This window comes from Sapajus apella, unplaced genomic scaffold, assembly GCF_009761245.1.
Source record: "Sapajus apella isolate SASKATOON/1434 unplaced genomic scaffold, GSC_monkey_1.0 scaffold63, whole genome shotgun sequence".
In the NCBI taxonomy this organism is placed as follows: domain Eukaryota; kingdom Metazoa; phylum Chordata; class Mammalia; order Primates; family Cebidae; genus Sapajus; species Sapajus apella.
The window spans coordinates 7,742,448-7,758,929 of record NW_022437003.1 but is presented as its reverse complement, the minus strand read 5'-3'; the positions used below and the strand labels follow the sequence as shown (position 1 = coordinate 7,758,929).

Genomic DNA, 16,482 nt, shown 5'->3' with positions numbered 1-16,482 from the left:
TGAACTTCACAGTCCTCAAGAAAAAGTACTCTGTTTTATTTCTGGGGCGGGGAAAAATTTCCACTCCCCTTCACTATTGTTTCTTCTCTAGGTACTTGGGATTGGAAAATTGATGGGTTCATACATGCAATTCTATTTCTTGAACTTTTCCTGGCACACTCAGGTTATCACAGATTTTATATTCGCCCTCTCCTTGCTATTCTGATGTAGTCAGCATACCCTCTGAGAATGTCTAGGAGGCTGAGGAATGCAGCACAGGAACAGCCTCTCCCTCCGTTCTGCGTGTTAAATTGACACGTACATTTTTTTTCCCAATAATTCTGTTGAGACAACTTCCCTCTAGAGAACAACATGAACGCTAAGTATCAGTGTTGGTCACAGAGTGTAGAGTGTCAGGCAGACAGGGACCTGGTGACCCAAGACAGTCAGTGCTGTCAGCTGTGTGTGCAATGTTAAAGGTGGCATGAAGAGGGTGATAGGTAAGCAGAAGGGTGTTGAGAGAGAACAGCTAGGGAGGAAGTCAGCCACCAAAGCAGATGTTTCTAAAATGCAGCATCAAAGGGTGCTCAGGAAGCATCTTACCACAGAGTGAGTAGGACCTAGTATCCCGAACTTTCTATTTGTCCTCTGCCCAGTTTCCTCTCTACATCTCAGCCCTTGACATCCTCTTTTTTGCATCTCTGCTCTTCGAATCTGCAGAGTATATTTCTTTTTTCTTTTCTTTTCTTTTCTTTTTGTGACAGAATCTTGCTGTGTCACCTAGGCTGGAGTGCAGTGGTGTGATCTCAGCTCACTGCAACCACCACCTCCCAGATTCAAGCAATTCTCCTGCGTCAGCCTCCCGAGTAGCTGGGATTACAGGCATGTGCCACCACTTCTGGCTAATTTTTGTATTTTTAGTAGAGACGGGGTTTCACCATGTTGGCCAGGCTGGTCTCGAACTCCTGACCTCAGGTGATCTACCTGCCTCAGCCTCCCAAAGTGTTGGGATTACAGGCATGAGCCACTGCGCCTGGCCGTGTGGAGCATATTTCTTAAGACTATCAAGTTTCACACTAACATTTCCCAGTGTTTCCTTTTTAAAATTCCTTTTTATTTTGTATATTCAGATTCAAGAAAAGATGCAAAAAACAAAGAACGCCTATATTCTTTCACCCGGATTCCCAAAATGTTAACATTCTGCCACACTGAATTCTCATATCCCCCTTATGCAAGTATATTTTTCTGAGAATAAGTTACAGACATAATGCCACTTTGCTTTCACAAACTCCAGTGTATATTTCCTAAAAACAAGGACACTCTTTGCATAATCTCTGTACAAGGATCAAAATCAGGAAATTACTTTTCATGTAGTACTATTATCTCACCTATAGACTGCATATTCAAATTTTGTCAGTTGTCTCACAACTGTCCTTTATAAATGAATATCTGATTCAGGATCTATCTAACCCAGGATCACATGTTTAATTTAGTCATCATATGGTCTTTAGTCTTCTTTAATCTGAACACCTCCTCAGCTTTTCTTAGTCTTTTATGACCTTGATATTTTTGAAAAGTATAAAGCATTTATTTTGCAGAATGTTTATCAATTTGGGTTTGTTTGAGCTTTCCTCATGATTGGATTTGGGTTACGCTTTTTTTTTTTTTTTTTTTTTGGAGATGGAGTCTTGTTTTGTCACCCAGGCTGGAATGCAGTGGCAATCTCGGCTCACTGCAACCTCCACCTCCCCAGTTCAAGCAATTCTCTCTGTCTCCGCCTCCTGACTAGATGGGATTACAGGTGTCCGCCACCACACTCAACTAATTTTTTTTTTTTTAAGTAGAGATGGGGTTTTGCGCTGTTGGCTAGGCTGGTCTTGAACTCCTGACCTCTGGTGATCTGCCCTCCTCAGCCCCCCAAAGTGCTGGGAATACAGGCGTGAGCCAGGGTTACACATTTTTAGCAAGAATACCAAAAATGATATTGTGTCTCTCTTAATACATCAAATTAGGAGGTACATTATATTCAACTCTTTATGTTTGTGGGAATTTTTGCTTTACAAACTTTTTTCTTAATCTAATAACATTTATAAATGCTTAAAATTCAATTAGGATTTTGAGTCACAGCTAGAAAACCTTTCCATACATGAAGGTTAAAGATGAATTCACCCATGTTTTTTTGCATAATTTCACATTTTACACTTATGCTTATGAAGAATTTCCAAGAGCATCAGAAAATGCTAACGTAAATGTTAGCTAGATAGGAAACAAAACTGTTTGTTCAGTATGATGTCAGACATAAAAATAAAATAACCTTATGATGTCAAACTTATGAAAATAAAATTTTGTATATTAACAGTGGTGATCTCTAGGTGGTGAAAATATCAGCATTTTTAAAATCTTTTACTAGTTTCGATATTTTTAAAATTTACTCCAGTAACTATACATTATTATTTTTCTATTCAAAAAGAAGTACAACGTGGTTTTTAAACATTTCCTAATATTTTCCAATGTCCCAAGAAAGCATGAAATTTAGTTGAAATGACTGACATATTCCAGGAATCTCTGTATAAGTTGGCTGCTCTAAATACCAAGCCAAATACTTTAGAGAACTCTAAAAAAAATGAATTAGAATGATTACAATAATTTTATTATGTTAGTGACAGATGTCAAACATAGCATTCCTTTTAGGAACATCCTGGGAGAGAAACAAACCTCTGACAGTGGATCCACTTACATGATATATTTGCGAGGAGAACAGTGGGACAGTTGAGAGCAGGAGTGTCGGAGCCAAGCAGATGAGGATTTAGTCCTTGGTGACACACATGCCACCTGTGTCACCTTAAGCACGTTAATTAGCTTCTGTCACATGGGATAGGGCCGGGTGCAGTGGCTCACGCCTGTAATCCCAGCACTTTGGGAGGCCAAGGTGGGCAGATCACAAGGTCAAGAGATCGAGACCATCCTGGCCAACATGGTGAAACCCTGTCTCTACTAAAAATACAAAAATTAGCCAGGGGTGGTGGTGCATGGCTGTAATCTCAGCTAGTGAGGAGGCTGAGGCAGGAGAATTGCTTGAACCCGGCAGGCAGAGGTTGCAGTGAGGCAGAGATCGCACCACTGCACTCCAGCCTGGCAACAGAGCAAGACTCTGTCTCAATCAATCGATCAATCAATCAATAAGATAGGGTTAATATCACTCTCAGAGTTGATGTTTGCATTTGATATCATACAGTGTATCAAGTACTTAATATAGTGCAGGTGATTAAGTGCTCATTAAATAATTATTATTCTTTTGACCTTTCCAGACAAGGCCACCTTCTAACCAAAACAATCATTCTAATTCCTTGAAGGGGATTCACTGCTCACCTTGTCGTTGAAATTTTCTCCATTGTTTCAAGTTCCTGGTTGACCTCCCCATATGACATGTTTTACTACCCTGTGCCAAAACTGTACAGAGCAAAATGAGTAGCAGCTCTATTTCAAACACTTGCAAGGGTAGAAAACAGCACTGGATAGTTACTGGGATAAGGGGAAAACCGTTCGAGTTACTTGCAGTGGCCAATCCTAGAAACCTCTTACACCACAGAGGTTAAAATGCTGAAGTGGGAGACATCTGGGGTGTGTGTGTGTGTGTGTGTGTGTGTGTGTGTGTGTGTGTGCGCGTGTGTGTGTTATCTTCCCAGCACAAATTCATGAAAGCTGTCATTGTTAACCATTGAGATTAGAAATTTTTTCTGGGTACAGTGTCTTATACCTGTAATCCCAGCACTTCAGGAGGCCAAGGCAGGTGGATCACCTGAGGTCAGGAGTTCGAGACCAACCTGGCCAACATGGTAAAACCCCTTCTTTACTAAAAATACAAAAATCAGCTGGGCATGGTGGTAGGAGCTTGTAGTCCCAGCTACTTGGGAGGCCAAGGCAGGATAATGGCTTTAACCTGGGAGGCAGAGGTTGCAGTGAGCTAAGATGTCACCATTGCACTCCAGCCTGGGTGACAAGAGTGAAACAAAGAAGGAAGGAAGGAAAGGAAGGAAGGAGAGAGAAAGGGAGAAAAAGGAAAGAAAGAAAGAAAGAGAAAGAGGGAGAAAGAAGAGAGAGAAAGAAAAGAAAGAGAAAGAAGAAACAAAGGAAAGAAAGAAAGAAAGGGAGGGAGGAAGGAAGGAGGAAGGAAGATGCCATCCACTAAGTGGAATGGACTTGGTTACTCTCAGGACTTCCTGATGATTACTGCATAGACGATAGCTCATTTCTCAAGACTTCGCATTGCACTGTTACTGACAGGAAAAGCAAAACTGTCTTTGGCCCAACAGGCCAGTGCCCTTTATTTTATAACTTGATGGCATAAACGTGACTGCCTATTTGCTTATTTATATAATTGAATGATTTGTAATGGGAGAGCCTCTCTCATTAGTGTGGCTTATAAAGACTCCCCTCTAAACTGTTGCAGTGCTCATTTTTAGAATCACGAATGAATATTTAGCTGATATCACTCTAACTCCAATTCTGATTTGGTTCAAAGACTCTTTTCAAAAAGGCATTCTTTCACTTATGTAGACTTAGCAGATGGCGTAATTATAAACTTAGGGTTGCAGAACTAGAAGTCTCTTGGCAACATCACACTGTTTATCCTTTGTATACAAAGCATGGAAACCAAACCACAACTCAAAGAATCACCAAAAGAATATCTGATTCTTAGCTGTGGTTTAGCTTCAGAATTAGCCCAGCAAACCAATGCTGTCCTACCCAAGTGTGTAAGTGTTGTTACAATAGAACTTTTTGTTATCTCAATATGTGATCTGCTAAATAAATAGTATGTTAAGTTGATGTGTATACTCTGTAAGGACACGAAGAATTTAAACTTCAAAGAATTACAAAGACATAATAGAAATGTATTAAGTGTTGAAACTAAGATCTAATTAAGTAGCATGGTTTATAAGATCTAATTAAGTAGCATGGTTTATAAATTTCAATCAAATTTAACATTTGATTGAAAAAATCTTCATTCTTAAATTTTGCTTTCTTTTTTCTTTTCTTCTTTTTTGTTAGACCTAGTGACCAATGGATTAACCAATAAACCCCAACCCCTAGAGATTCCAGAGTGACAGAAGTCATCAGATATCCTGGAGGAACTAGTTGTTCAAGGAATAATACAAAGCAAAGTATTTAGAAATGGAGAATCATATGATGTCATGGCAAGTAATTTTTTAATTAACATTAGCTTATAGTTAAAAGTAACAGTAGAGTATGATTGATCATGAGTCATTATTCCCAGCATATGCAAGTTACAATACGAATGACGGCATTTATTTAAGTCAGATTTTTCTCTCTTAAGATCCCCCCACACCTCTGCACACCATCTCATATGGTTTGATTCTGTTCTTAAATTGTAATCCTCAGGTGTCAAGGGCGGGACCAGGTAGAGGTTATTGAATCAGGAAGTGGTTTCCCCTTGCTGTTCTCTTTTGAGTGAGTCTCAAAAATCTGGGGGTTTTATAAGTGTCTGGCATTTCTCCTGCTTGTACTCACTCTCTCCTGCCGCCTTGTGAAGAGGTGCCTTCTACCATGACTGTAAGTTTCCTAAGGCCTTCCCAGTCATGCAGAGCAATTAAACCTCTTTTCTTTATAAATTACCCAGTCTCTGGTATTTCCTTATAGCAATTTGAGGACTGACTAATACACTATCCTTCTCTGTGGACTCAGGAACTGCTCTAATTATTAATGATTAATTAATCCCGTAAAACATATATTGGGTTTTCCTAAATTTGAGAAATAACAGGCCCTACCAAATAACATTCTTTAATTCTTTCAACAATTTTTCTTGAACACTGCCTATGTAATAGGCATTGTGCAGGTCATTAGAAATGAGAAACTGAATTCTGATTTATTCAATAAGGAAATAGGCCTGATCAGTGTTTTAGGTAATGGATATGCTAATTACCCTGACTTGATCATTATACATGTATCAAAACATCATACTGTACCCTATAAATATGTACAATTATATGTCAATTAAAAATAAGGTAAAACTTTAAAAAAGAAAATAAATAGGCCTAAATGCCAAAGCTAAAACACATATGGCTATACATTTATCCACATGCACACCCCAAAATCAAACATGAGGAATTAAGTAGAATTCTAGAAATTACTGTACTATTATTTTTGTTTGTTGATTTATCTTGATTGATCTGTCACACAGTTTTTCCTCAGCATAAATAATGTTTTTACTCTGATTTTAACTAGCTTGGCTAAATCGAGAGTTCTAAATTTTTTTTTTTTTTTGAGACAGATTCTTGCTCTGTTGCCCAGGCTAGAGTGCAGTGGCACAATCTCAGCTTATTGCAACCTCCGCCTCCCGGGTTCAAGCAGTTCCCCTGCCTCAGTCTTCTGAGTAGTTGGGATTACAGACATGTGTCACCACGCCCAGCTAATTTTTGTATTTTTAGTAGAGACAGGGTTTCACCATGTTGCCCAGCCTGGTCTTGATCTCCTGACCTCAGGTGATTTGCCCACCTTGGCCTCCCAAAGTGCTGGGATTACAGGCGTGAGCTACTCCATTGGCCGAGTTGTAAATTTTAAAATAAGTTCTGTATAAACTGGTGAAGAAGATAGCAGATTTAGTTGTTGCTGTTATTTTGTTTTCTTGTTTGGGTTTTTTTGGTTTTTGTTTTTTAAAGCCAATGCTCCTAGGCATGGCCACTAGTCCTTGAAGTATAGGCAGAAGAGAGGTGAAAAAAAGAATCAACGGTGAAAAGAAGCAAGAGAAAAAATGAATGAAAAAGAAAAGAAAGAAAAGGAAATGGCAGGAATAGAGACCAGAAATTACCCCACAGGCTCCTTAATGGTTGTCTATCCCTGTGTTGTAGGGAAAACTGTCCATTAAGAATTAGAAACTCATTATTTAAATCAAATTCGCCACCTCGACTGAGTCATTTAGTGTTTGAATAAAGTTAATTTCCTTCCTTTTGTATAGGGAATGTTGAGAACTCATGAATAAAAGCCAAAGTGGAATTTTCTTTTGAAAAAGGAAAATAAATCCTGCAGAAAGTATTTGGGGGAAAGGAAAGGAGATTGCCAAACCTTGTGAATAACATTATCAGGCCGCCAATAATAAGAGGATGTGAGGGGCAGGGGAAAAGGAAGGTAAAAATGAATCATATAATGAAAAGATAATGCCAGCATAATGACAATTTACGTTTGCACAATGCTATCATGATACAAGGCATTTTGGAGTGCCTTATCTTATTTGAAAATACTAAAAGAAGGATAGGTTTTTAATACCAAAGGGAAGAGGAAAATTTTTTTTTTTCTAGCTGTAGGTGAGTCTCTAGGGGTCAGAGAAAAAGAAGGCATGTCAAAAGGAAAAAATAAAACAAGTCCGAGGGGAGACAGAGAGATTATGGAAACATCCAGTAACTAAGCAATGTCTTCTTAAGAGAAATGCTATAGACACCTTGATGTATACATACATATGCCAGTAGAAATCACATTAAAACATTCTCTGATTCAGTTGCCAGCGATGAATGAGTTCTGACCTAGACCTTGCAAGGGAGCCTGCAAGTTTAATTAATATAAACTACCTTGTGAAAGAGATGCACCTTTTAAAAAATAACTATGGCCTGGACTTTTAGTAACATCGTTAAGTGAACCAAAGATGAAGACTACTTTTCATATTATAAGGGCATAGAATGGTTGTTGAGAACATTCTCGAAAGGATTTAAATGTGACAGGCTGTCAGAATAGCGCAATTCTTTTTTTTTTTTTTTTTTTTTGGCTTTGGTATTAGGCCAAGATATCCCAACATAAGCCAGTCTTGCAACAGACCAGGCAGCAACACACACCTAGAACAGTGGTCCTTAACCCACCTGTACACCACCTGGGGATATTTTAGACTTCCCAGTGTCTAGATCCCACTTCCGACCACACAGCCTGGGCGTGTGACTCTGCTTTCACCGTTCTGAAAGCTCCCAGGCAATTCTTTTCGGCAGCCCTGGTTGAGAATTACTGCCCTGAAGCTTCACCAAAACTGTCCACAAAGCTCTCAAAGTCATTACCAAAGCTGGGAAGGGTTAAAGCTTTTGAAATCATTCCTGATTCCCTATTCATTGTGAAGGAGAATTCTGAAATATTCCTGAAAATATACCATTTCAGGAATAGGAACTAAGATTATACTCAGGAAGCCTAAGGAAATAAAAAAGAGATGCAATTTCTGTGTCACAGATAAAACCTTGCAATTCAGGGGTAGCTGAGAACATATGTGTGTCAGACACCAGGTGTCTTGCATATTTTGGGAAGAGTTATGAGGCCAATGTAAAAGGATGAGACTGAATACTGAAGGACTGAGAGGGGAACCATATTAAGAATAGAAATATTATTAGATAATATTAATTATTAATAATATTAATACTTTGAACTATCTAATATTTAATAAGTTTTTTGAAACCCACACCTGATAAAATTGGCTAAAAACAAAATAAGAAGTCAAGGGAAGCAAAAAAGGGATGGTCAAAAAAAGAAATATTATGATGTCAGCAGTTACTAAAATGTGGTGAATCTTAACAGACATGTAAATATGATTTCTTCATTGCTCTAGGGAAAAACATTCTTCTAAATAAAATATTACGGGAAAAATAGAATACATGTGAAAATGCCTTGAGTTTCATGCTCTGCCAACTGAACTAACCATGCAGCCAAGGAGAATAGTTTAAAAATAAGACTTCTTATGTGGGCCAATAGTGTATTTAAATACAAGGGCGTTTCAGATGTAGATCTGGCAGCTCCTTAGCCAGGTCATTATCTTTCATTGAGTTATTTAGAGTGAAATTGCATAAAGGATGTTGAAAATTGAGGGTTCACCTTCATGAAGCTCCCTCTTCTGAATCAGGGGCATCCCCCGAAAGCCAGTGTCTCCCTAGAGGTCCAGGGGAGGATCTGTGTCCACCACAGAAACCCTTTGTGTTTTTTCTTAATTTTTATCATAAGCTTGCTGGTAAATACCGTAGTAATTCCATAGTGCTCTCTGGATAACCAGCTTTCAAGAATGTTTATGCTGAAATATTTTATGTTTACTTAAAAGTTAAAATCAGGCCAGGCACGGTGGCGCATGCCTATAATCCCAGCACTTTGGGAGACCAAGACAAGCAGATGGCTTGAGCCCAGGAGTTCAAGATCACTCTGGGCAACATGGTAAAACCTCATCTCTACAAAAATAAAATTATAAAAAATTAGCGGGGCATGGCGGTGTGCACCTGTAGTTCCAGCTCCTTAAGAGGCTGAGGCTGGAGGATCACTTGAGCCTGGAAGGTCAAGACTGCAATGAGCCGTGATTGCACCATTGCACTCCAGCCTGGGTGAAAGAGCGAGACTCTGTCAAACAAAAAACCCAAACAATGAAAAAAAAAAGAGTTAAAATGTGCCGGGCATGGTGACTCACATTTGTAATCCTAGTGCTTTAGGAGGCTAAGCTGGGAGCATTCCCTTGAGGCCAGGTGTTCAAGACCAGCCTGGGCAACATGATGAGATTCCATTTCTACAAAAAAAAAAAAAAAAAAAAAAAAAAAAAATTAACAATATGTAAGAAATATAAGATTAAGAAGCTAAGTATCAGATTGTTGAGTGAATCTTTCAGTGTATTTTTAAACATTCTAATGAGACTTAAGTGACTATATTGTAAACAAACATTGGTTTTATGTACATATGTCAATATGTGTATGGACTCGTGTAGACCTCTTTAGAGAGATATGATTGGCTCTCATTTATCCACATAGGTATTATTGAGTTCATCTTTTATCCCAAATTCATTTCTTCCTGCCACTTAGCATGTCCTGGGTCTCCCTACCTGAGACTCTGTGAATTCACAGTTGGCTTCTGTGTCTGGTCAAAGTTTATTCCCTTCTCTGTGCGACTCTGTATTTGGTAACCTGTAGTGTAGTTGCATAAAAGCCTCTATCTAACATTATTTAGTGAACCTCATGGAGAGTTTTTTAAGGAGGAGGAAGTTGACTGAGTTAGGACTCAATAACGCCAGTTAATGGTGAGAGTGACCTTCCCCAGGAGGTCTAACGTTGACAAAACAAGAATGAAGGGATCTTTTGCAGGAAGCTTTGGCCTATTCTATGCACAGGACTCCCTTAAGGGAACAAAATGAAGACAGGTTCATCCCTCGGTCAACAGTTAATTAAGAAAGCTCTGAGGAATACACAGTGTGTGTAAGAAGTAAAATATATAAGTTAGTAGCCAGAAACAGGACTCAAATCTAATTGCAGCATTTTGAACGCGGCAGTCCTCTAAAAGTGTTCTTTATGAAAATAATTGAACTGGTAACTTCTGTAGGTTGATTTTGTTGATGATTTGTTGTTGTTTCTACTGGTAGCATCTCTCTAAGCATAAGGTGGTCAGTGTTACCTTTTTTTATTTTTTATTTATTTTTTTATTTTTTTTGAGACGGAGTTTTGCTCTTGTTACCCAGGCTGGAGTGCAATGGCGCGATCTCGGCTCACCGCAACCTCCGCCTCCTGGGTTCAGGCAATTCTCCTGCCTCAGCCTCCTGAGTAGCTGGGATTACAGGCACGCGCCACCATGCCCAGCTAATTTTTTGTATTTTTAGTAGAGACGGGGTTTCACCATGTTGACCAGGATGGTCTCAATCTCTTGACCTCGTGATCCACCCGCCTCGGCCTCCCAAAGTGCTGGGATTACAGGCGTGAGCCACCGCGCCCTGCCCCTTTTTTTTTTTTAATTTTAAAAAGAAACAGGGTCTGATTACATTGCTGAGGCTGGTCTTGAATTCCTGAACTCAAGCAATCCACCTGCCTAGACCTCCCGAAGTACTGGGATTACAGTGTGAGCCACTGCGCCCGGCACATCGTTAACATTTTTAAGTGCCAACATTTGATAAATTCTGACTTCATAACATTCAGTTGTAAAGAATACAGGTATCTTTCTACAGGTTTTTTATTTTTTTACTTAAGATGTGGAACTCAAAAAGAACATGGGTTGCACAAATAGGATTACCTTCCTCTATGGGGAGGATCATTTTAGGATTAAGCAACATGGAGGAGGTGACCAAAACAGAAAATCCAACTTCTCTCAGAACTACTGATCTCAGAATTTTAGTCAAGGTTCAGGCTCCCATGTATAGCCTAATCTGGCATTTCGTTATTGGATCTTTAATTTTTAATTTTTTTTTTTTGAGACGGAGTCTTGCTCTGTTGCCCAGGCTGGAGTGCCGTGGGGTTATCTCCACTCACTGCAACCTCCACCTCCCGGGTTCAAGTGATTCTCCTGCCTCAGCCTCCTAAATAGCTTGGACTACCGGCACGTGCTACCACGCCGTCTTATTTTTTGTATTTTTAGTAGAGACAGAGTTTCACCATGTTAGCCAGGATGGTCTCGATCTCCTGACTTCGTGATCTGCCTGCCTCAGCCTCCCAAAGTGCTGGGATTACAGGCGTTAGCTACCACGCCCGGCCTACTATTTGATTTTCTTTTAGCCCTCTATGCATGAGCATCCCTAAAAAAATCATTTTCTTGTTAGTTTCACAGTATCTCTAGTTGAGCCACCATAGCAAGTATTGCCCTCTCTTTAGCAGGTAGTTTTTGCCAGCAGGAAACCTAAGAGTCAATTGTCATAAAATAATACAAAATGATGAGGGGAGGGGGAACTTGCTTTGACAACCATTCCATGGTTTGCAAGTAGCAAAAAACTTTGCACTGCATAAACCATCTGATGGTTTTAAAGGAACCAAAACGTCAGTAAATGTTTTTTCTTTAGAAGAGTTTCTGAGAATCATAGATTTAAAAGCTGAAAAGAAGCTTAGTGGGCCTCTGCCCCCTTGCTGCTTCACAGTTGAGAAAATTGAGTCCAGAGAGAAGAGCTGCCTAGGTCTCCACTATGCCCTGAGCATTCCTGTTGCCCCAGGGTTGAAGCTCACGCCTGGTGCCTAAGGGTCCCTGGCGGCAGGCTCTCTTTCCCCCTCTCTGTGCTTCCGCCCCTTTCAGCTTTGTCTTAGTTATGATTTTGTATTCTGTCCTTGGAAAAAGTCACTGCTTTGACTGAATGAAAAGCAGCTACTATTTGCTGAGTGGCTACTTTATCCTTTTTCTTCTTTTTTAAAACCAATCCCGTGAAATATGCATTATTAAACTTATTTTTACAAATGAGAGAACCATGGCTTGCAGAGTTTAAGGAATCATAGAAAGTCAATTCAGGCACGGGGCATGGTGGCGCACATTTGTAATTCCAGCTATTCAGGAGGCTGAGGCAGGCGAATCACTTGAACCCGGGAAGCGGAGGTTGCAATGATCTGTGATCATACCACTGCACTCCAGTCTAGGCGACAGACCAAGAGTCCATTCCATAGGCCAGCCAGAATTCAAGCGCAGGGTTGACTGGTGATTTGTTTTACTCTGCTAAACTTCCTCTCTTTGATTTATTTTCTCAGTACCTACAACATTATAATCTAGAGATAACAGTCTTTTAGAAATTACAGTGAATATTAATAGCTCTTTTGACTTTAATAAAAAGTCTTTAGAGAAATTATCTAGAATAATATTCAGTTCATTTTATAATGCAGCCTTGGAGTTAACCACCCCCTACTCAGTTGTAATAAATCTATATATACTAACCTAGAAAGATGCCCATATTAAGTTAATTGAAGAAAGTAAATTGCAGAGCAGTGTGTATAGTATAACTCCATTTATGTTTTGTTTAACACTACAGATATCCTTAACGCATATATATGTATATATATACATGTGCAGAGTAGATATCTGGAAAGACACACACTAAACTCTTTACAAAGCTTCATGCTAAGGACTGGGATTGGGGGCTAGGTGGTTAAATAGAGGATTTGGAGATGATTTGTGTATCAGTTAAATTTTTTATAATCTATATTATATTAAAACTAATTTTTAAAACAAAAACATATACATTAAAACTTTCTTCATAAATTCCTAATGACAATTTTACTTATTTTGGAACTAGAAATTATAGTTAGAAAATCATTATTACTGCTTTGAACTGTTAAAAGGGTAGTTGATTGTATGAATTGGAATTTTTCCCCTGCTGTCATGAAAATATTTGTCAAGTTCCTCCAGCAAAGCTCAGCACAGAGTTGTCGTTCAGTAATCGTTGATTATCTCTTTCCACCACAAAACCAGAAGCAATGAAAACTAATCTCTATCCCAGATGAAAGTAACTTGTAGCTTGTGGAATATTATAAAATCATCAGGTTGAACTTTGCATCTTGAACTATAAATTCACCCGTATTCTCCACAGCTTTTCATCTTATATTCATTCTCAAGATTTTTCCCTTCTAAGGGGTCCTCTTCTATGCAGTCTGAGAGCACCTGCACTTGTAGAGCCTTTTTTGTAATAGACTGGTGTTTTTAAGGCATCTAATAGATATTATCTTTATAATTCTATTGTTACCAACTTTCACATTGTTGTTTCTGTAATCTGACCCTGGAAAGGTTGATTTTTAGAATTTACTTTTTATTTATTTATTTTGAGTCAGGGTCTCACTCTGTCACCAGGGCTAGAGTGCAGTGGTACAATCTTGACTCACTGCAACCTCCACATCCTGGGTGTAAGGTCTTTTAGGCTGACTGCACCATGGGCCACGCCATGGTAACCTCTGTGACATGCACGTGTACTCCAGATGAGTTCCTGGAACTAGAAAGTCTGAAGTGACTGGAAAATCACAAAAAGGGGAATGATCAACCCCTGCAGTGCCTAATTAACTGTGAGACGTACTTCTATTTTCCTTTATTCCTGCCTCAACTGATAAGGCAACTGGACTTTGTAACTGACCTTGGTCAACCTCATGACTCCAGACCCTATGACCCCCTCCCAGCTTGCAAAAGCCACCCTGAACTATCACGTCTGTAACTTTCCTATAAAACCTATAAAACCAACTCCTATCCCACTGCCCTGCTCTGACTCTTTTTTTGAACTTAGCCTGCCTGCACCCGGGTGACTAAACAGCCATGTTGCTCACACAAAGCCTGTTTTGGTGATCTCTTCATTCAGAGCACGTGTTGTAACTGGGCTCAAGCAATCCTCCACCCTCAGCCCCCCAAGTAGCTGGGACTACAGGCACATGCCAACATGCCTGGCTAATTTTTTGTATTTTTGTAGAGACAAGGTTTTACTATGTTGCCCAGGCTGGCCTGGACCTCCTGGGCTCAAGCAATTTTCCCACCTCAGCCTCCCAAAGTGCTGGGATTACAGGCATGAGCCACTGCACCCAGCCTAGAATTTACATTTTAAACTGTTTATTCTAACTCTTTTGCCCTTCTCCTCTTGCCAGTGAATATGGTTGTTTCTCCATGTAAAAAAAATATTTTATTCCAGGTGAATATGACTGAGAAGCCATTGAGAAAGCCACCTGCCAGACTAAAAAAACTCAAGATCACAAAGCAAGAGAAAGATTTCACAATGAAGGACATCGAGGAGAAGATGGAGGCTGCCGAAGAATGCAGGAAGGTACTGAGTTCTCAGATGCTCTAGACTTAAGGGGTTAGCTGTCTGCTAAAGTGATCTCATGCCAGACCTTTCCTATCAGCAGTTTTAAGACAAGCTGTATGAATCAATAGTCACTATTTTATTTTATTTTACAAATTCTTTTAAGAGACAAATTCTCACTATGTTGCCCAGGCTGGAGTACAGTGGCATGCTCAGAGCTCACTGCAACCTTGAACTCTTGGGCTCAAGAAGTCCCCCTGTCTCAGCCTCCTGAGTAGCTGGGACTACAAACCTACACCACTACATGTGGCTAATTTAAATAAAAAAATTTTTAGAGATGGTGTCTCACGATGTAACCAAGGCTGGTATTAAACTCCTGACCTTAAATGCTCCTCCTGCCTTGGCCTACCAAAGTGTTGGGATTACAGACGTGAGCCACTGTGCCTGGCCTACAGACAATATTTTAATGACCTATATGTTTTTTATTGTATGTTTCACGTTTAGTGGCTTTTCTTGACAATTTCCTTCCTGTTGTAAAGGAATAAAGTAGGTTGGGTATTACAGTTTCATCCATATAGCCTAAGCAAGCAACATCCAGTTCTTGGAATTAAGTGAAGTATGGAGTGTTCTTCATATGAAGAGAGAGAAACTTAATTAAGGCTGGGGGCAGGAGGAGAGGCAGGGTTGGGGTGTAGTGTTAAACTGAGACGAGCTGCTGCAGAGCATCAGGCAGCATCACCCCTGTTGCATTTTCACCGAGGGCCCCCATAACCCTCCATGTGCCCTTGGCCAGATGCCGCCTTCACAGCTTTGGTCCAACAGCCTTCATTTCCCAGCTCTCTAACTGGCCTCTCAGAGCACAAGGACCAGACTGCAAGCTCCATGAGGACAGGCCCCATGTCTGCCTTCTTCAACAAGAGTTTCCCAAAAAATGTTTGTTATACAACTGAATAATGACATAGAGAAGCCATAAATGTTCAATACAAGCAACATTAATTGCAACTTGTAGAAAGCTACTCAGACTCTTTTTCATTCTTTAATACCGCATTTCAGTCTAAAGAAGAAGAAATAAGAAAAAGGCTACAGAGTGACCGACTTTTGCCTTCAGCCAATCATTCAGATTCAGCTAAACTAGGTGGGGCTGAGGCTGCATTTGCCAAAGGACTTCAAAGGGTGAGGTCGGCTGGGTTTGAACCATCTGACCTGCAGGGAGGAAAACCATGGAAGAGGAAGAAAAGTAAAAGTGATGCAACCTTGATTGACAGAAACGACAGTGATGAAAGTTTTGGGATCGTGGAGTCAGACATGTCTTACAACCAAGCAGATGACATAGTCTACTAAGCCATTTTTTTGTGAATTTCATAAGCCGTCATTAATTCTCCCCATTTGTGACATTTGTAGTATGTCTCAGATTCTTTGACTGCCTGACCTCATTCCACTGGGATTTCTGCCTTGGGCTTAAGGATGATTGTGTGGACTGCATGGGCCGAAGGTTAGTTGAGTAAATTAAATAGCTATGCTAGATTTAATAAAGGAGCGAGGGGAGACTTGATCAGCTTGGATATTTGGCACTCTCATTTGTGTGGCATCAAACACCGTGGCGATGTCTTTAATGTGTAAGTGCCTTCAGCTTACGTGAATATGTTCATGCCAAATGAAATCCTTCCTGTTCTCCTGCCTGGTGGCGGTGTCCATCTTCTTCTGGTCCTTTAAGACAAATTACATGGATTTGTGTTAAGTATTTTAATGATTTGTATGTTTTTTATGCTGTATGTCTATAGTTTCAGAAATTTTTTTCTTTGTGTTATGAAGGAATGAAGCAATGTCTTAAAGTTGGTTGAATTACAGTTTCATCTATGTAGTTTAAGTTAACAATATTAATTATCAGAATTATATAAAGAATGGAGTTTTCTTCTTGTGAAAACAGGAGAACTTCAATTGAGGCCAGGGGTGGAAGGAAGTTGTGGGGGTGGAGGTAGACACTGCTACCAGTGTCTGTCTGTCTTCCTTGCAGGCACACTGAGCTGAGAAGCTGC

General features: G+C 39.8%; 1 protein-coding gene across 1 annotated transcript in view; it reads left to right on the top strand.

Moving 5' to 3' along the window:
- STMND1 (stathmin domain containing 1) overlaps positions 1–16,282 on the top strand; it is a 29,002-nt gene extending 12,720 nt beyond the window's left edge. The window contains 3 exon segments of the mRNA XM_032247658.1: positions 5,029–5,174; positions 14,336–14,467; positions 15,500–16,282. Coding sequence (XP_032103549.1) covers positions 5,029–5,174; positions 14,336–14,467; positions 15,500–15,787 — 566 coding nt within the window. The 3' untranslated portion in view covers positions 15,788–16,282.
- The last annotated feature ends 200 nt before the right edge of the window (positions 16,283–16,482 follow it).